Source organism: Salvia hispanica, chromosome 3 (assembly GCF_029641045.1).
Source record: "Salvia hispanica isolate PSC_SH4W2 chromosome 3, Shi_PSC_v1, whole genome shotgun sequence".
Classification (NCBI taxonomy): Eukaryota; Viridiplantae; Streptophyta; class Magnoliopsida; order Lamiales; family Lamiaceae; genus Salvia; species Salvia hispanica.
Genome location: NC_142694.1, coordinates 1,605,267 through 1,626,020, shown reverse-complemented (window position 1 = coordinate 1,626,020; position 20,754 = coordinate 1,605,267). Strand labels below are relative to the sequence as shown.

The following is a 20,754-nucleotide window of genomic DNA, read 5'->3' as shown; positions in this document are numbered from 1 at the left end:
CTAAGTGTTTCATAATGCTAATGTATTTTCGATAAGTGGATTATACTACTTAAATAAAAGAAACTGAATTTACTAAAAGATAAATAAATTAAGTACTACAATTCTAAAAGAAATGAATATAAATAGAGGATGCTTACTAAAAAGAGTCAAAACACTGAATTTTGTCCACTCAGATTCTAAGTCCTAAAACCCTAAATTTGAACCCACGGAAGCTCATCCAATGGAGTCGCTGACGGCGATCGCCGCAACGGTCTCCACGCCGTCCACCAGCCGCCGCATTGAGATCTTTCGCCACCGGATTCCGCCACTTCTCGACAATTTAGGTACCAGAGCTTTTCGATGGATGCTCGCCGTGTTGCAATGATTTTTACGGAATTTAAATGCGTGCTCTGCTTGTGGTAGCTGCTGTTTCTATGCATTCCTTGACTTTTCCACATGCAAGCGGTTTATCGCTCAGCTGCTTCACATGAAAACTCCGTACTCGTCGTTGGAGAGCTGATTGAATGAGTATTAGCTCGTACATAATGAAATAACTGGATTGTAGTTTTTCATTTCTAGAAACACTTAATTCTGTTATTTGAATTAGTTATATGAGAATGGAATCGTTAATTTTCTTATTCATTTGACTGTCATCAATAAATTTGTAGCTTTTGCTACCGTCTCCTAGGTTTTACGGACTAGCTAGGACGGCAAACTGGATTTATTCACTACTTTCTCATTCATTTCCAACTCTGAATTACTATGGTTGATCATTTGATGTCAAAGAAGATGCAATTGTCAACTAAGTGTTGTGCATTATGGAAAAAAACCTGCCTTGTTTGGTAGTAGATGGCATAGGTGATATTTAAAACCACATCACAGAATGATGGATTGTTGGAGTAAACATCATCTTCAAAAAGCCAGTCCTTACTCATGCTTTTAATTTAAAGGCGCCTTTTTGATTCATATGTGGTTACTTTCGATACTTATTTCTATCCTAAATATGAAAAACTTCAAATTATTGATGGTTGAGTTTTAAATATGGTTTAGATTATTTATGAACTTGTGTGATATTTAAGTTACTTCAGTCAGTTATATCGAACATGTTAGTTGAATGGCTGCACTGAAAATTTTAGGTATCTTTTGGTTGTCCTAGACTCCTAGATAACTTTACAGTTTTGTGCAAACAAGAATTCATGACTAGGTTTAATATTTTTCTGGAAATTTAAGAGTTCTGCCATTTTAATGTAAAGGCTGTCCTTCTCTTAGACAATCGTTCTATTTTTGTCTTTTACAGGTTGCTTAGCGACATAGCTTAGAATGATGAACAGTAGAGTGTAGCGATGTTTGCATCCAGATTTTCCATCTTAGTACTTCTTGCTGGTGTCACTCTGTGTAGGAAAGAATCCATAGTGCATTCTTGGAGTGTAATTCAATTTAGCTACCTTTTGTATTGGTGTATTGCTGACCAACCTAACTTTAAGTAATTGGTGCTCATAGGTCTCGATCTTCTATTAGCCCTTCATGAAAATGATTTGTATCTCCTGATGTAATTTCTTTTGTGTAGAGATGCAAAAAGAACCGTTTTGTTGGAGCATTTTATGCATTTCATTTTCTTGCAATGCCTTTATTTAGGGTGTCTATTGTTCTATGCACGCTTTCATTTCAATCATATTAAGAAAATATGCCATTGCTTGCTAAGTATTTTTCTTTGGCAATAAATATTTTTAGACATTAGGTGTCAAAAAAAAATATTTTTTAACTTTCTGACATATGATTCTTCAGACTCTTTGCAGATGACTGCTGAGCTTGTGTCAATATTGGTTGATTTAATTTTCCAAACATTACCCATCTATGATGACCATGGATCAAGGAAAGCTGTGGACGAAGTTATTATTAAAGCTTTGACTAAAGACTTATTTATGAAAAGTTTTGCAGCAACCCTTGTACAGGCCATGGAAAGGCATTCAAAGTTCCAATCACTGACAGGAGGTTACAGGCTTCTAAAGTGGTCTTGTATACTCTTAATTCATAGTCAGTTTGCTACCTTATCAAAGAATGGATTGTCTAGGGTAGCCCAAGCACAGGCATTGGTACTTCATATGGTCATGCAAGGACCATTTGGTGTGAGAAGGGCTTGCAGGAAAACCTGCTTTCATTTATTTACTAAGGTCTCCTTTTCATTTACCTTGTATGATATTTTCTGTTATTTAATATCCTTGCTGTGTCATTTTCTAATGTTTGTTCCATTTAATTTAATTTTCAGTCACCAAGCATATATAAAGCGTACATAGAGGAATTGAAAGATGGAAGGATTCCATACAAAGATAGTCCAGCGTTATTATATTTGATGCTTGACTATGCTAATTCATATCCTTCTTCATTTGATAAACTAAAGGTAATTCACTATATACATTATTAGCAGTGTGGTATAACAAATCGTGTGCGTAGTTCTCAGGATTTTAGGTTTGTTAACTTATTGCATTTCCTTGGTTCTACAGGACTTGTTTCTCGACTTATATGTTACATCAGTTCTTAATGCAAGAGATAAGCCCACAAAGGGCCTCAGTGAGGCTTTTCTTCCATTATTTACTCATATGTCGCATGAAGATTTTAAGAACACCATACTCCCATCTTCTCTTAAGATGTTGAAACGAAACCCAGAACTTGTTCTAGAATCAGTTGGAGTTCTTTTGCAATCCGTCAACCTCGACTTGAGTAAATATGTAACTGAAACTCTCCCAGTGGTACTAACACAGGCTAGGCATGCAGATGAAGGAAGACGACTTGTTTCTTTGAGCATAGTTAGGTGCTTGAGCCAGAAGTCAAGCAGTCCAGATGCTATAGAAGCTATGTTTACTGCCATCAAAGCTATATTGGGAGGTATGGCTAAATGTGCTTGTTCCTTTAATAGTTATCAGTGGACCTGATAATAACTTGTAATAACTTCGACTTGCAATCAATAAATTTCATGATACTGGTTGATGATCACATGTATTCTTGATACAAACAGGTTCGGAAGGTCGTCTTACATTTCCATACCAGAGAGTTGGCATGGTTAATGCACTTAGAGAAGTTTCAGCTGCTCCTGAAGGAAAATATTTTAGCAGCTTGTTTCCAACAGTGTGCAGCTATTTGTTGTCATGCTACAAGGAAGATGGTTGGTCTTTGCTTAATCTCTATCACATGCATCTATACATACGATAACTTTAGGTTAAAATTGGACCTCTTCTGAATAGACTTCTTTGCAGAAATGGTGTTATGTGCATGGAAAGTATACAATCTGTATTATCTCTTATTGAATTTGTTGATTTGCAGGAAATGAAGAAGTAAAGCTTGCAATTTTGTCTTGCTTGGCATCCTGGGCTGTTAAATCAGGGGATGCTATTCCCCCAGAGTTAGTTACCTTCTTTGTTTCTGGACTCAAAGAGAAGGAAACACTGAGAAGAGGTTTCCTTCGCTGTTTGCGATTAGTATGTAGAAATGCTGAAGCTGTTATCCAGGTGACTTTATATGTAGCAGTAGCACACAGTCTGGGTCTTTGTTCTTTGTAGTTTAAAATACTATTCCTCCTTTTGCTCAGATCTTATGTTGTATGCTATAGATGTCATCCCTATTGCTGCCTCTTCTCCAACTAGTCAAGACTGGTTTTACTAAAGCTGCCCAGAGATTGGATGGCATTTTTGCACTTTTTTGCGTGGTGAAAATTGCTGCTGTTGATGTAAAAGCAGGTGCTTACTATTCTAGCTTTTGTTTTGTGTGCTGCGTCATTGCACATACTTCTTGGTTGCATACATTGTTGATGAGATCGATTCCTTGTCAGTATCACATGTTTCTCACATCTCATTTCCTATAGATGAAACAATATCGAAGGAGAAAATCTGGCAATTGATAGCGCAGAATGAGCCAACAATTATTCCAATTTCCTTGGTCAGTACAGTTTTCTTTAGTCCTCTGAAGACAAAATAATGGCCATTGTGAAAAGAATTGGTGAAGAATTACTCAACATGCTTTCTTTCAGTAATTAGATGAATGCATGGTCTGCATTCGATGGGGGGGTTCAAAAATGTCACCTAAAATATTTTTTGCAGCTATAAATAAGGAAAGCCTTAACATTTGGTTTTGGACCTTTTCCTATCCAGTCAGCTAATATTATTTCACTTTCGCAGGCATCAAAATTGCCAGTTGAGGACTTAGCGGCGTGCATTGACCTTGTTGAGGTTCTACTTGTTGATTACTCCCAGAGGTATGGTGAATATGACATGTGGTAGAACTGAAGCACATTATTAAATGAGGAATACCAATCTCTTCTTAACTTCTGATTTTCAAGATCTATCTTGTATATTTTCCAGAAATGTGCACGCGTGCTTTTGTTCCACATTAATTGGCATTTTTAATCTGAAGCTATTGAAAATATTTGACGTATTATCATACTACTTTTAATGTCCAATAATCCAATTTTTTAAATTGACCTTTATCTTATGGTGCAGGCTATTGGATACTTTTTCTACCAAGGGATTCATACAGGTGACTACTATTAAGCCGCTCCTTTTCTTATGTTGATTGTTGAAAGGATTTTCTGTTATTAATAGTTTAATCTCATGCATCAGCTTATATTGTTTTTGCTGTGCCATCCGAATTGGGAAATAAGGAAAGCAGCCTATGGCACTTCGAGGAAGATTCTTGGTGCATCTAATGTATTAGCTGAAGCTATTTTACCCGAATTTTTGAGTTATCTCTCTGTTGTTGGAGAAAAGGCTATTAATCTTAAGATGAGGTAATTCAATTGCCACATAACTCTTTCTTATGATTCATTACTTTGTGTGGTTTTTATTCGAATCACTAGAGGAATTTACACATGTTGCAACCATAAAATTTAAAAATGGATACAAGCTTTCCTTCCTGAATGTGTCGGTGTTATCTAACAGAATACGATAACCTAAGCTCCTTGTCGAAATTTCCATATCCTGGGTACAGACAACCTTAAGATGTTAAGGACGGTTGAAACACTCGGAGATTTACTTATAATTTTTTTTGGTTGTTGTTGTCTTCTGTGGTTTTTGATTCAGCCCGTCAGCTATCATTTTGGTTGTTCTGTTTTTGAAAAACCATGCATCTGATGTATTTGATATCTTTGAAGTTGCTCCTGTCTGGGATGCTCCCCCCCCCCCCCCCCATTACTAAATCATTTTCTTCATTCAGTGATGCAGAAAATGTGACAGACTCTCAAGTTCCTTTCCTTCCATCAGTTGAAGTATTGGTTAAGGCGTTAGTTGTAATAGCACCTGTGGTTTCTGCTAGAGGCCCAGATGCCTGTGTGCAGCTATTGCTTTGCGTACATCACCCTTGCATCATTGGAACTCGGGAAAGGAGTTCAGTTTGGAGGGTACTTTCTCTTCTTAATTCACTTTTAGTTGGACCTGTTTTGATGCCTCTGAATGGGTTGAATTAAAGTTATTTTCATGTTTTGATAGTCATCCCCATTGATGATGTGTGCATCATTTGTTTCTGTTACATTGTGCTAATATTCATTCTCCTTGTTCAGAGGGTGCATAAGTGTTTGCAGAAATCGGGAATTGATGTGATTGGTCTTATTACTGCCGATGTTGTTAAGTTATGCAAGGTAAATTGCATTTTCGTTTGAAAATGTTAATTGTTACCAACTTTCTGAGTCATTCATGCATTAATATTCATGTCTGATCCTTTTGTAGTTGGGTTGTGTTTGGTTTTGGGGATTTTTCAGACCCACATTATCTATTAGCTTTTATTTTTATACATACATTATCTTTTTAGCCTATTTTTTAAGGTCAACTAGTGAATACACTTCAAGCATTTCTTGGAGCTGATACCCCAATCATGGACCATTTGCGTTTGATAAGCAAGACACCTATATGGTGTTTTATTTACAGTTCAAATTGTATGCTTTTTTGACTTATTAAAAGTTCACTTGTTCATGAAGGGACTATTAGGCTCAAATGGATTGTTGAGTTTTAGCTACATGGAGCAAGAAGCGGCTTTAAACTCCTTGACCACGCTGATGTCTATTATACCAGCAGATACTTATGCACAATTTGCTAAGGTTGGCTTCATCTCTTTCTCTGCTCTTTCTGCTATGATTTAGATGAAGAAAACTAGATGGTGATCTGTGGCTCTTATTACATGAATATTTTTTGCAGTACTTTGCTGATCTCCCAGATCGTGTTGCGCATGACGCACTCTCAGAAGTTGATATTCAGGTTAATTCACCCTTAGACTTTATTTTTCATCATTTTCTTTTGATGCTATTTATTGGATAACTGATTTCTCAGTTTCTGTTCCAGATCTTCCGAACTCCTGAGGGAGTCCTTTCTACCGAACAAGGCGTTTATATTGCGGAGTCTGTTGCCTCCAAGAATGTGAAGCAAGCAAAAGGACGTTTCCGCATTTATGATAAGGATGATGACCTGGTTAGTGAAATGCCATCTTTTCAATTGGAAGTCTGGAGATGCTCTAATTGTCTTTACTGAGGAATGCATGTTTTCAGGATCAAGTTAGCTCTAATAACTCAGTTGTTAGTTCGAATCAATCTCTAAGACGAGATGTGCCCAATGCCGTGTCTGGGAAAAAAGATGCTCCAAAATCAATGAAAAAATCTGGCAAGTTATATCTGTCATATTTGTTTGGATATCGATCACCTTTTATTTAGTTTATGCTGACCTTTTATATTTGAAATTTTGTTTCTAGAGAAGACAAAAACCTCTAAAGAAGAAGCCCGTGAATTGCAGCTTAAGGAAGAGGGTCATATTCGTGACAAGGTCATGTCAATTCAACACAACATTTCATTGATGCTCAAAGCTTTGGGAGAAATGGCAATTGCTAATCCTATATTCACTCACAGTCAGCTTCCTTCTTCGGTTAGTTCCTATTCCATCATTACCAATCTCTTACCAGTATCTTTTGATTATCTCTCTATTAGCTATAAATATAATAACCTAGTTATAGCATATCTGTAGGTATCACTATTTTGTTCTTAGAAGATTTTAGTTATATGTTTTTGATTCAGTAGTTCGATTATAAAAGAAGAATAAGATGCATATGAAGATACTGCTGATTGTGGTATTTCTCTGGAAATTTTTTGTTCCAATATCTCTCAAAATGTCTTGTCATGAGTTTTCTTGTTCTTAAAATACCCTGAAAGTACTAAATTGAGGTGCACATGTAGCACTTCGACCCTTTATTTTTCTACCAAGGTGAGACGTTTATTATCATAGAAGACAATAAAATTCAGCTTGTATATACTCTACTTTCTTTATTTTAATATCTAGTATCACAGTTTGTATATTAGAAAACATGGACTCAGAATCTGGGTTGATTGTAATATATCTCACTTAATATCATTTTCAGGTCAAGTTCGTCAGTCCTTTTCTTAGGTCACCAATTGTAGGTGATGCTGCCTTTGAGACACTAGTGAAACTTTCGAAATGCACTATTGATCCTCTTTGCAATTGGTCTCTTGAAATTGCAACTGCATTACGACTGACTGCTACTGAAGAAACTAGTATCTTGTGGGACTTATTTCCATCGATTCGTGACGGGGAGCATGATGGAACTCCATCACTTGGCCTTTTTGAACGTTTAGTCAGTGGCTTAACCACCTCCTGCAAATCTGGGCCTCTTCCAGTTGATTCGTTTACATTTATTTTCCCGGTAAATTACTCTGCAGTTTTGGCTGTTCCTATTCTTCCTCTTTCTTTCAATGCTTTGAACTTGCTCTGGTGTTATGAATTATTGTGCAGGTAATTGAGAGGATACTTTTGTCTCCAAAGAAGACAGGTCTTCATGATGATGTTCTCCAGATTCTCTTCTTGCACATAGATCCTATGTTGCCACTACCAAGGATTAGAATGCTATCAGTACGACCTTGTTGCTTGACAACCTATCAAACTATACCATTTATTTTATGGCTTCTTATGTTACTCATGCTATGTTTTTCAGGTTCTTTACCATGTTCTAGGTGTTGTCCCTGCTTACCAATCGTCTATTAGCCCAGCTTTGAATGAATTGTGCCTTGGTCTACATCCTGATGAAGTAGCACCCGTACGGCTCCATTATTGTTTTTAATTCTAGCAATTTATATCACAAATATGAGCGGTTCACTATATTTCATTTTGTCTTTGTATAGGCTTTGTCTGGTGTTTATGCCAAAGATATTCATGTCAGAATGGCCTGCTTAAATGCTGTAAAGTGCATTCCGGCTGTCTCCAATTGTTCAATTCCTCAAAATGTTGAGGTTGCGACCAGCATATGGCTTGCTTTGCACGACTCCGATAAGGTAGTAAGGCTAGTTTTGTTATGGTTTACTTTGTAATACTCTGGAATTATTCCGTGATTCTTTTCCCTCTGGAAACTAAAAGAACCTTACAGTAACTTGTGTGCCATTTATGTTGTTTAGTCGGTTGCAGAAGCTGCGGAAGATGTGTGGGATTGTTACCGCAATGAATTTGGTACAGATTACTCTGTACTTTTTGGTGCACTTTCACATGTTAATTACAATGTTAGAGTTGCTGCGGCGGAGGCCCTTGCTGCTGCTTTGGATGAAAAGCCTGATACGATACAGGTGACACAATAATCCAGTTTATGTAACCTGGACTAAATCCTCAATTCATTATCACTATTTTCTTATTCTTAATTATTCAGGAATCTCTGTCAACCTTGTTTTCTTTATACCTTCGTGATGCTGGATTTGGTGGGGAGAACACTACCACTGGTTGGCTAGGTAGACAAGGGATAGCCCTGGCATTACACAGTGTGGCAGATGTCCTCCGAACCAAAGATCTTCCTGTTGTGATGACTTTTCTGATATCTCGAGCCTTGGTACTCATATTCCATCACTTGCATTGCATTGTTGATATCAACCTGTCTAGCTTTAGTTTTGCTTACTCTGACTATATTCCTTGAGTTATATAGTAACTTCGATTTTATAGCCTACTCAAATGGAATGAACTGTGTAGTTTTTATGAATATATGGGGCAAACTCTTATATTTGACTTGTAAAATGCTACTTATCTGGCTTATTGTTTAATCACCTCCCTTTTATCTGAACCTGACTGAATTGAGCATTCAGGCTGATCCCAATATTGATGTTCGTGGAAGAATGGTTGATGCTGGAATTTTGATTATTGACAAGCATGGCCAAGATAACGTTTCCTTGTTGTTTCCCATCTTTGAGAATTTCCTGAACAAGAAGGTCTCTCCTATCCTATATGTTTCATCTTTATGCACTAATTTCTTCACATGCTTGTACTTTCTATGATTTATCTCTGGATGTCAGCATCTTGTTTATATTTGAACATCTGCATTCAGGCACATTCTGAACAAAATAATATTCCTGCCTTTGTTTGGAATAAATTTTACAGGCACCAGATGAGGAGAAATATGACTTGGTACGTGAAGGTGTGGTTATATTCACAGGAGCACTGGCAAAACACTTGTCGAAGGTCTTAACCATTCCCTTAAAAACTTATTATAGTGAAGTAGATGCCTAGCCTGAAAATTCCTATTATTTCCAGGATGATCCGAAAGTTCATGCTGTTGTGGAGAAGCTGTTGGATGTATTGGACACACCTTCTGAGTCTGTGCAACGCGCAGTCTCCTCTTGCCTTGCACCTTTAATGCAATCAAAGCAGGTATCCTGGGACGCTAGATTAGTGGTGCTAATAGTTGTTACTTCTATGTATACCTATGACTGTCATGAGCAGTTATCAGCTGCTATTTCTACTGCTTTCTCTTTCGCAGTCTAGTGGTCTACTTTTTCCTGCCTGGTTTTAGTAATTTTTTATACAATTCTTTGGTTGCTTTTGTAGCTTTTTATTTTCCCCTTACCTCTTTTTTCAAGTAAATTTACATTTATGGTGTGGTATGGCCTCAGGAAGAAGCAGGGGCTCTTATTTCCAGACTGCTTGTTAAGCTGATGAAGAGTGACAAATATGGTGAGCGCCGGGGAGCAGCATTTGGACTTGCTGGAGTAGTTAAAGGATTTAGAATATCATGTCTGAAGAAGTATAATGTTATGACAGCCTTACGTGATGGTCTTTCTGACAGGTCTGTTTCTATGAGTTGTTTCTGGTGTTTTGTACTTCAAACATTTGGTAGAATCCTTGTTACATTGTAATATTAGTGTTGCAGGATCATGAGCAGTTTGTGGCATCAGCCAATATTTTACAAAATTCAAACTGGAAAAGTTCCAGCTAAAGAGTAAATGATTTCCTTTGATGATTTTGAAAGAAACCTATCAAATTAACTGGATGGCCTAAAGCACATCATCAATTTGATTATATGCTTTCGATGTTATCATGACAACCTCCTCCCCAAAAAAATTCATTCCTTTGTAGATATCAGCTCTTTACACAATCTATGGGCTTCATGATATATTTTCTACTGGCTTCATATCATACTTCTTTTGTTGCAGAAACTCTGCTAAAAGCCGAGAGGGAGCTTTGCTCGCTTTTGAATGTTTCTGTGACAAGCTTGGGAGAGTATTTGAGCCGTGAGTTTATAGTTATTGTCTTGTGATTTTTTTATCACCATGAATCCTGGGAGAATTTATGGATAATTCCCTACACCTCCTCCCTTTCAGGTATGTGATTCAAATGCTACCCCTGCTCCTGGTATCGTTCTCTGATCAAGTTATTGCCGTGCGAGATGCTGCTGAGGGTGCAGCCCGTGCAATGATGTCTCGACTTAGTGCTCAAGGAGTCAAACTTGTTTTACCATCCCTTTTAAAGGTCTTCACACTCAGATTACATTGCCCATGAACTTGATTTTATAAATTTACAGTACTCTTACTGATTTTGATATATTTAAGAGGTTTGGTTGATTATAAGTGTCCACTGTCCGGTAGAGTGCTAATTTCATGAAAGCCAGGATTGATTAAATGTTGATTCTAAAGCATTTCTTCCTCAATTCCTAAACTGTATTCTGTTGAGAAAATGATGCCCCAAGCTATATCTATAACAGTTTAATCTTACTACTAGTGAATTTACTGTTGTCTCCTTAGCTAGAGCACCAAAAGCAGCCTTTTAATAGGTTAAGATTTTACTAGGCCTTTTTCTTTTTGTCGGAGCTCCCATTATTAATTTTCTTGGTTATTCTGCATGTTCCTATGTATCTTTGTTAACTAGGACTTTTTCTTCTAGCATACCACCTTGGCATATGTTTGACATGCTATGTTTCATCTCTAATCAGTGCTCTACAGTAACAATCTGTTGGTGTAGAGAATGACTGCAAACTATTATTTCTTGAGTTAGGGCCTTGAAGATAAAGCCTGGAGAACAAAGCAAAGCAGTGTACAGCTACTAGGTGCTATGGCGTACTGTGCTCCACAGCAACTGTCTCAATGTCTGCCCAAGATTGTGCCAAAGTTGACTGAGGTCTGTAAAGAGTGCAAAAGTGCATTTCTGTTTAGCTGATTCTTTATGAACGCACCCCAAAATTTCAGTTAAGAACTGTATGAGCTCTTGTACTTGAGCAATTTTCGTGATTATTTTCCAGGTTCTAACAGATACTCACCCCAAAGTCCAATCAGCTGGACAAACTGCTCTCCGGCAGGTAATTAAATATTAATCAAGTCTCAATAACTGCATTGATACATATATTGATGAGCTGTTTCAATTAGGTTGGGGAAGTGATTAAGAATCCGGAAATAGCAGCTCTTGTCCCCACTCTTATGATGGGCCTCACAGATCCTAATGATTATACAAAATATTCACTTGATATCCTTCTGCAGGTAAATATATCATCTGTATGCTTTCAATGGATGTATGCATTGGATTTGCGTCATTACATTAGATTTCAATGGCTTTTCTGGAATTTTCAGACTACCTAATGGCTACTGAATTTTGCAGACTACCTTCATTAATACTATAGATGCTCCTTCTCTTGCATTATTGGTGCCCATTGTTCATAGAGGGCTTAGGGAGAGAGGTGCAGAGACCAAAAAGAAAGCTGCTCAAATCGCTGGAAACATGTGTTCTTTAGTTACAGAGCCAAAGGATATGATTCCTTACATAGGCTTACTTCTACCTGAAGTGAAAAAGGTAATCCTCTGTGTTAGAAAGTTTTCTTGTATGAATTTTCTAACTTGCTATGTAACAGGTCCTGGTTGATCCAATCCCTGAAGTTAGAGCAGTCGCCGCCAGAGCCATTGGTTCTCTCATAAGAGGAATGGGAGAAGATAACTTCCCAGACCTTGTTCCTTGGTTATTAGACACCCTGAAGTCTGATGGTAGCAATGTTGAGCGGTCAGGAGCAGCTCAAGGGCTGAGTGAGGTTAGAACATTATCTTAATCTATCATATTTCTTTGCTTTTGTAGTTTTGCGTTAATGTCAAAATTGTCTTCATCAAAGTTGCTTGATAGCTATGTGTTGAACTGTTGATATAATCCATACCTATATTACATTATGTAAAAACATACTCCTAAAAAGGAAGAATAGTGTAGGAAATGATAAAGGTAGAAAGATGAATAGGGAATAAAGGAAGAGAGAGTAAAGTGAGTGAGAAGAATTGTGTTGACTTTTACTAAAAAGGAAAATGACTCCAGTACTATGGAATGGAGGGAGTAAGAGACAAGAAGATTATCTTTGAAATAGATTAAGTTGTGTGGGCAACAAGGTCATGTATAAAACTGCTTTAGAAGATTCACATATAAAACTGTTGACTGTCCAGTTTTACAAGTGGTTAGCTGTGTGACTTAAAGTGACACTCGTATATAGAACTCTCCAACTAATTGAATGAAGCATCAACATTGAATCTCATTTTTTGACGGGAGTCTCTTAACTTCGTTAGAATGTTTTTATTGGTTCTTGCTCTGTAATAGTAGTTAGTACTGGTCAGTGTATTACTCTTGTTCTTTCTCCTTTGTCTAAATTAGAATAATGATGCAGTATTTTATCTCTTTCTTCTTCAGGTATTGGCAGCACTTGGGACACAGTATTTTGAGGCCTTACTTCCTGATATTATTCGGAATTGTTCTCATCCAAAAGCTCCAGTTCGTGATGGTTACTTAACACTATTCAAGGTTAGATATTGACTATGCCATGGTCATGCTAATTTTTTTATATATATTTGGGTACGTTATTTTGATGAAAATCCTTTATGCTTCCTGCAGTATCTGCCAAGATCTTTAGGTGTTCAGTTTCAGAAGTACTTGCAACAGGTTTTACCTGCTATTCTTGATGGTATGGCCCTATAAATGAGTGTCTATTGCAATTGTTTTTGACCTGCTGTATACTTGACCCTATTCAGTAATATTATGTTTTTGCATCTCCCAGGCCTTGCTGATGAGAATGAGTCAGTACGAGAAGCAGCTCTCAGTGCTGGGCATGTCCTGGTTGAACATTATGCAACTACGTATGATCTTCTCAGAATTATTTTTCTTTTCCTCAATGATAAATTGTTATTTACATCTGCATTAACTGGGTGGCTCTGTAGTTATGTTTATACTCCCTCCATCTGCATTTGGGTGGCTTTGGGCACATAGATTAAGGAATGCATTTTATTATGGCCATGAATTGAAGGGGCCCACTTATTAAGACAATTTTTAGGGGATATTATTAGTGAGTCAGAGGGAGTAATTCACAGTAAAATTATACCCTTTAAGCTTGTCATTCTGCATACTGAATTGCTTGGAAGTACATTTATGAATTTTGGTTTTGGGGGGGGGGGGACTGGAAAAGGATCATTTGATAGATTGGTCTCAGGTAGAAATATTTAAATGGTTGGTCATCCAAGTAGTTTTGGCAGCAAGTGGATGAAATAAGAATTGTTATGCACCATGCATCCACTGTTGGGGGGAGGGGAATAGGGCATAGCATGGATGTAATGATGTATACTCTAGCCAAAAGACAACTCTTATGGCATTATGCTTAGACATATATGCATTCATTTTAAACTAAAATTGCCTTTTCATTGTTTCAGGTCTCTGCCTCTGCTCCTTCCTGCAGTAGAGGATGGCATATTCAATGATAGTTGGCGTATTCGGCAGAGTTCTGTGGAATTATTGGGCGATCTTTTGTTTAAGGTGTGCGTGCTTCCATAGTCCTTTCTATCTTCATTTTGTCTTAGAAAGTTAGAATGCAACTTCAGGTTTTGTTATTATCTTTGTTTAGGTTGCTGGAACCTCTGGGAAAGCCCTTTTGGAAGGCGGCAGTGATGATGAAGGTTCTAGCACTGAAGCTCATGGACGGGCTATTATTGAAGTACTTGGAAAAGATAAACGTAATGAAGTTCTTGCTGCATTATATATGGTTCGCACAGATGTCAGCTTAGTTGTACGGCAGGTATGTTATTAACTTCATGTTGACCTGTGATGCAAGATTTGCTCTCCAAGTTTTCCTGTGTTAGAATTTTGACATTGTAACCCTATGTTCTACTCAGGCTGCACTGCATGTCTGGAAAACCATAGTTGCAAATACTCCAAAAACCCTCAAGGAAATAATGCCAGTTTTAATGAACACACTAATCGCTTCTCTGGCTTCATCATCTTCAGAGAGGCGACAGGTTCCTCATCAGATCCCTATCTTTTAAGATAATCAAAGGCATGGAGTATAAATATTATTTAAATTGCTCTTCTTATAATCATCAGGTTGCTGGAAGGTCATTGGGCGAGCTTGTCAGAAAGCTTGGTGAAAGAGTGCTTCCCCTAATTATTCCTATTTTATCTGAAGGTCTCAGCGATCCTAATCCTAGTAGAAGACAAGTGCGGTTTCTTCTCTTTCTGTGCCCCTTTCAACTTACACTATTGTTGTTTAAGTGATGTTTATGCTTTAAGAAGTGATCAATCAACTAGGGTATTGGAAATAAAATTGTTTTGCTGCTATTTATAAACTGGCATATTGTTGCTGCTGGGAGTTTTTTTGTTTTGAATGGATGTGTTGACCATGTTTTCCCTCCCTCCTTTCTGGTTTTTTTTTGGCATTTATTTGCGTAAAGTATTTACCCGTATGAGGTGCAGGGTGTATGTATTGGTCTAAGTGAAGTGATGGCCAGCGCTGGTAAGAGTCAGTTGCTGACTTTCATGGATGAACTCATCCCAACGATCCGGACTGCTCTTTGTGACAGGTACTTAGTGTTGTCCTCATCTATTGGGTATTTTAGTGCAGATTACTGACAACCTTCTTTTATGTGTTTCTTTCAGCACACATGAGGTTCGGGAGTCTGCAGGAACTGCATTCAGTACCCTGTACAAGGTATGCCTTTCTAGTTACCTACGAAAAAAATTATCTGCTTTAATGGACAAACTCATGATGTGAAAGCTGTCTTGGGGTGTGTAGAGTGCTGGTTTGCAGGCTATTGATGAAATAGTTCCTACACTTCTTCATGCTTTGGAAGATGAAAAAACGTCCGATACTGCTCTTGATGGCCTAAAACAAATCTTGAGGTATTTTACATGGTTCCTTATTATTCTTACATTTACGCCTGTTGTACTAAACTATCATTGTCAAATATAGTGTCAGGACCACTGCTGTGCTGCCTCATATACTACCAAAGCTTGTTCACCTTCCACTATCGTAAGTGCAATAATTTACAGATTGCTTTGTACTTTTATATAATTAACTCATATTCTTGACTTACATACTTCGATTTGCCTACAGCGCATTCAATGCCCATGCTTTAGGAGCTCTAGCGGAGGTTGCGGGGCCTGGTCTTGATTTCCATCTTGGTACAATACTGCCTGCTTTACTTGCAGCAATGAGTGATAGTGATGAGGTATGTATTTGCTTCAGGCATCCCCCACAACATATGAAGTTAAATTTACCAATGACTTGCAAGTTTTATGTATGGAAGTATATTAGTTGATTAATTATCTGGAAATTTAAGAGATTTACTCCCTCTGTCCAGTGTCCACCATTTAAAGAGCCATTTTTCCATTTTGGGTTGTCCATGATTTAAAGAACCATTTACTTTTTTCCCTTTTAGTATACTTACCCCATATTCCACAAACTTTTTACTCGCACAATCCATTATAAAACTAATACTACAAATGGGTCCCACATCTCATTTAATTTCTCAATTTACTTTTCTTCACAAAGTCAAGCAATTTCTTAAAACCCGTGCCGAGTCAAAATGGTTCTTTAAATGGCTGACGGACAGAGTATTAGTTATTTGTGTACAGGGTGTTGCATGCTCTTCCTCTGCAATAGCCTTATTTATGTCTTACCGTATACTTTTTTTCTGTGAAATCGTAGGATGTCCAGAAGTTGGCGAAAAAGGCAGCAGAAACAGTTGTCTTGGTTATAGATGAGGAAGGCATCGAGTCTTTGATTTCAGAGCTTCTGAAAGGCACTTCTGATAATCAGGCACGATTTTTGACTATCTGACTATTGATATTGTTGAACTTGAGTCAGTGTCCAGAATAGCAACTAATACAATTGTTACAAACAAATTCTGATAAAATGGTTTACTTTCCAGGGCTCAATAAGAAGAAGTTCGTCATATCTGATTGGATATTTCTTCCAAAATAGCAAATTGTATCTGGCCGATGAAGCACCAAACATGATATCTACCTTGATAGTTTTGCTTAGTGATCCAGATTCAGCTACAGTTGCGGTAATTATTAAATGAAAATCTACTCAATCACATTGTGAGTTCGCATTTCATCTACTCCTGTTTTTCCTACAGGCTGCTTGGGAAGCATTGTTGAGGGTTGTAGGCTCGGTGCCTAAAGAGGTTCTTCCTTCGTATATGAAGCTGGTTCGCGATGCAGTCTCAACAGCTAGGGACAAAGAACGCAGGAAAAAGAGAGTAAGTTTAATGCTCCTCTTTTTCTGAATGCAGCTGGTGGAAGACATCTCAAAATCACGTTATAAGGAATTATATTGTTATATTTGATTATTGTGGATTGTTTATATCTGTTTAAGTTGTGACCCTTTGTTCCACATTCACAGGGAGGACCAGTTCTGATACCTGGATTCTGTCTTCCTAAGGCACTTCAACCTGTGTTACCCATCTTTCTTCAGGTACTAACTACATCGAATTTTCTGGAAGTGGAAATCTATTTGTGATCTTCACTTGAGGTGGTGTATGATATATATACATGTGTTTTGTTTGTGGGTAGAAGAGAATAGTTAATAAGGTTGTATATGTATGGTTTTATCCTTATTCTTTGAGCAGTTATTATTGCTAGTCGTAAATTCCTTGGTACAATTTCTGTGCTGTAGGGTCTCATAAGTGGATCTGCTGAATTAAGAGAACAAGCAGCATTGGGTCTTGGAGAATTGATAGAAGTCACAAGTGAAAAGGCCCTGCGTGAATTTGTTATTCCAATTACTGGGTATGTTGTATGATTCTTTTCATGGACTATTTTCCCTACTTCCATCATTAGTTAGTGACTTCTTAATTTAATGGAAACCTGATATGGCTGTAATTGTTATTTCCAGTCCACTGATTCGCATTATAGGAGACCGTTTTCCATGGCAAGTGAAAAGTGCTATTTTATCAACTTTGACCATCATGATACAAAAAGGTGGAATGGCTCTAAAGCCTTTCCTTCCCCAACTTCAAACTACTTTTGTTAAATGCCTACAAGACAATACAAGGTCAGCTCATTTGATTCGCTCTATTCAAATATTAGCTACCAAGTTTGTTTCCCCAGCTCCTATTTTGTGCTTACGTAGAACTGTTTTTGCAGGACTATTCGTTCAAGTGCTGCAGTTGCCCTAGGAAAGCTTAGTGCTCTCAGTACAAGGATTGATCCATTAGTTGGTGATCTTTTGTCTGGTCTTCAGGTATTGCCATATTTTGTTTATTTTCCTTCGCATTGGCTCTAGAAAATAACCTAGCTCGGTGCTTGTACCAGGCATCAGATCCTGCAGTCAAGGAGGCAATATTAACAGCTTTGGATGGTGTTATTAAGAATGCTGGAAAAAGTTTGAGTAGTGCTGTTATATCCCGTCTCCACACTCAGATTAAGGATATGTTATACAGTGAAGATGATCAAATACGAAGCCCAGCAGCTGGGATTTTGGGATTTTTATTGCAGGTTAAAAGCTATCTTCTTTTTAATGTCTCTCTTAAGATTTTTTCGGCTTGTAAATATCCTGTATGTGGCTTTGGGCGTCCTTTCTTGCACATGAATCTTTCTGTATGCGTATTATTATTTACAAAAAAAAGGTTTATATTTTGTTTCTTTAAGTACATAATATGAAGTTGCTGGTGTTAACTGCGATGGTAATCTGTAACAGTACTTGGAAGGCGCTCAAGTTTCTGAAACACTCGTGGAAGTAGTAGATTCCTCCTCGTCGTCAACATGGACAACAAGACATGGATCAACTCTAGCCATATCATCCATGCTTAGATATAATGCTGCCATAATTTGTGCTTCTTCATTGTTTACAGACATAGTTGATGCGCTGAAAAGTTCATTGAAGGATGATAAGGTATAGTGTTCAGGACTGATTAAACTCTTCAGAACTGGCATTAAGTGAACTCACTATAACTCTTCTGAACGTCGTTGTCATCATAAATATATATAATTAGAGAAAATGAAATATATGTGCCCCACTTGTGATATGTTATTATAAGTTTCCGTAGAGTGGTTTAGGATAGTATGATATTCTTAGTAGATGTTTCTTTACTCAGCTATTTGTGGATCTAAAACATTGGTTTTTCTGTAGTTCCCTGTTCGTGAATCATCTGTTCGAGCTTTCGGAAGACTTCTACTACATCAGAACCAGATCGATCCTTCAAACAGTTCTGCACATTTGGCATCAATGAGCTATTTGGTGTTGGCAATCCAAGATGACTCAAGTGAAGTGAGAAGACGGGCCTTGAGTTCTTTGAAGAAAGTGGCCAAAGTACAGTGTTTTTATGATTATCACCAGAATAGCACAATGTTACATACTTTTTCAGTAAAATGTTCAAATTGTAATCTAATTCTCACTGAAATCTTGTGTAGGCTAATCCACAGGGGATCATACTTCATGTTTCCTTATTCGGACCTGCGCTTGGTGAATGTTTAAAGGATAGCTCTACACCTGTTAGGCTAGCTGCTGAAAGATGTGCACTACACTGCTTCCTACTGTCAAAGGGTACACCTCTCTACTTCTCTTGTTTGCTTCAAATCGTAAGCTATTTTTAAATATCTCTTGCCCAGCAGTGGACCCTTGGATTCTGAATTTTTGCTCAAGTTTTACGATAGATGAATCCCTGCTTTATATTGCGTCCAACTCCTGTTCTTCCTGCATACTTTCTTACAGGTACGGAATATGTTCAAGCTGCACAAAAATATATTACCGGGTTGGATGCTCGAAGAATAGCAAAGCTTCCAGAACACAGGTAAGGAATTTTGTTCTCACTTTTATATAAACCCCTCATTTGCCTTGTGTGCAATAACAAAAACAGAACTTTTACTTCCTTAAAAAGTTCTTGATTTTACACAATTGTGTTAACCGGCTGTGTTGATGCAGTGATGATAGTGAAGATGGTGAAGATGAGATTAGCGGCTGATTCACCCTTTTGATGGCTAATACGACTTGGCTGTTTATCGGTGATGTTTTGACTCTCGAGGGGCAAAGAATGCCAGAGGGGCGAGGGCGAAAGCCGATTTCCCCCATGTCCTATTTGTTGAGAGACGTTACACTAATATACGCACCCGTTAGCAGCATATGCGGTATACTTGTTCCCAAATAGATGTGTTATTGCTTCTGTAACTTTTGTAGGCATCCATTTTGAAACTGGAAACTCTGAGTGAGCATGCTTTTTTCTATATAAAATTATCTTTTTGAGTAATAAAATTATTGGGTTTTTAGTTTTACGACATGTTTTATAATGTGTGCGTTTGTTTGTTCCTAGTGATTTTAGCCCCCTCTTTATACATTGGATACAAACATTTAACTGCTTTATGCATTATGACATTGATTGTGTTAAATAATGTATCACTGCATTCTACACTGAAGTCGAGGAAATATGAAAGTGACATAAAAATCCCATCTATTTCATGTCCAATTTTTAAGTACTTCACTTTTTACCATTTTCGGGAGTCGACCTCATATTCAACTAACTCATTCCTACTCACATTTTATTATAAAATTAATACTCCCTCCGTCCCAAGGAAGATGACCCCTTTCTTGGGCGGCACGGGATTTTATGCAAATTTATTTTGTGTGTTGAGAGGAGAGAGTAAAGTAAGAGAGATGGAATAAAGTAGAGATAGAGGTGTTTCCATTTTAAGTAATGGGTCATCTTAGTTGGGACAAACTAAAAAGTAAAGTGGGTCATCTTCAATGGGACGGAGGGAGTACTTTAAAAGTAGGATCCACGTCCCACCAACTTTTTCAACTAATTTTTCATTACATTTCTTAAAACCTGTGTCGGGTCAAAATATGTCAAAATTTTGGGGGCGGAGGTAGTAGTTTTTTAAAATTAGCATTCTTGTTGTTAATTATGACTTGAGCTTTACTTAGTTTTTTGTCTTCTTCAATAGTACCTTCAATATCTATAAGCAGGATATGTACTGAATTGGGCGTTGCCGTTGGTTCCTGTCATGGAAGGTGCATTCAAATCTCAACAAAGTTGTAATAATTAAATAATAATCAGTACTACAATAAATTATTTAATACTAAGAGGACATAAAAGTCATTGTGCACATGAAATTGTGTGAGTCAAAAACCCAGACTTCCAGGCATGGAGAGTTAAAGAAGCTGACACCTCCAAAAACTATTATTTTGGATGAATTTATTCGAGATTCAAGAAGATAGTAGGCTCAAAACAATTAATAAATATTTACTTAATATTTTTGT

General features: G+C 37.4%; 1 protein-coding gene across 1 annotated transcript; it reads left to right on the top strand.

The window, feature by feature from the left end:
- Positions 1-158: 158 nt before the first annotated feature.
- On the top strand, positions 159-19,769 carry ILA (putative protein kinase regulator ILITHYIA). Its single transcript, XM_048111000.2, has 60 exons — positions 159-323; positions 1,765-2,150; positions 2,246-2,377; positions 2,481-2,862; positions 2,993-3,139; positions 3,298-3,482; positions 3,584-3,710; positions 3,836-3,909; positions 4,149-4,225; positions 4,470-4,506; positions 4,590-4,756; positions 5,182-5,365; positions 5,525-5,602; positions 5,939-6,058; positions 6,156-6,215; positions 6,300-6,425; positions 6,503-6,614; positions 6,703-6,872; positions 7,363-7,665; positions 7,755-7,871; positions 7,954-8,055; positions 8,141-8,290; positions 8,411-8,575; positions 8,656-8,832; positions 9,083-9,205; positions 9,375-9,455; positions 9,528-9,644; positions 9,887-10,059; positions 10,427-10,504; positions 10,595-10,742; positions 11,265-11,387; positions 11,509-11,565; positions 11,633-11,743; positions 11,862-12,053; positions 12,112-12,285; positions 12,924-13,034; positions 13,125-13,194; positions 13,288-13,366; positions 13,934-14,036; positions 14,125-14,295; positions 14,393-14,515; positions 14,601-14,714; positions 14,970-15,076; positions 15,153-15,204; positions 15,289-15,395; positions 15,466-15,525; positions 15,610-15,724; positions 16,204-16,314; positions 16,427-16,564; positions 16,637-16,759; positions 16,903-16,974; positions 17,176-17,288; positions 17,395-17,553; positions 17,646-17,742; positions 17,814-17,996; positions 18,199-18,393; positions 18,631-18,810; positions 18,912-19,044; positions 19,213-19,291; positions 19,423-19,769. Exons 1-60 carry the CDS (start codon positions 221-223, stop codon positions 19,460-19,462), a joined length of 7,893 nt encoding a protein of 2,630 aa, XP_047966957.2. The 5' UTR covers positions 159-220; the 3' UTR covers positions 19,463-19,769.
- Positions 19,770-20,754: the final 985 nt, after the last annotated feature.

Excerpts from the sequence above, each read along its gene's own strand:
- ILA (XM_048111000.2), top strand. The coding sequence starts at position 221 with ATGGAGTCGCTGACGGCGATCGCCGCAACGGTCTCCACGCCGTCCACC. Across the intron at positions 10,060-10,426 it reads CGTGATGGTCTTTCTGACAG|AAACTCTGCTAAAAGCCGAG; the intron begins GTCTGTTTCTAT and ends CTTTTGTTGCAG. Across the intron at positions 10,743-11,264 it reads TTTTACCATCCCTTTTAAAG|GGCCTTGAAGATAAAGCCTG; the intron begins GTCTTCACACTC and ends TTCTTGAGTTAG.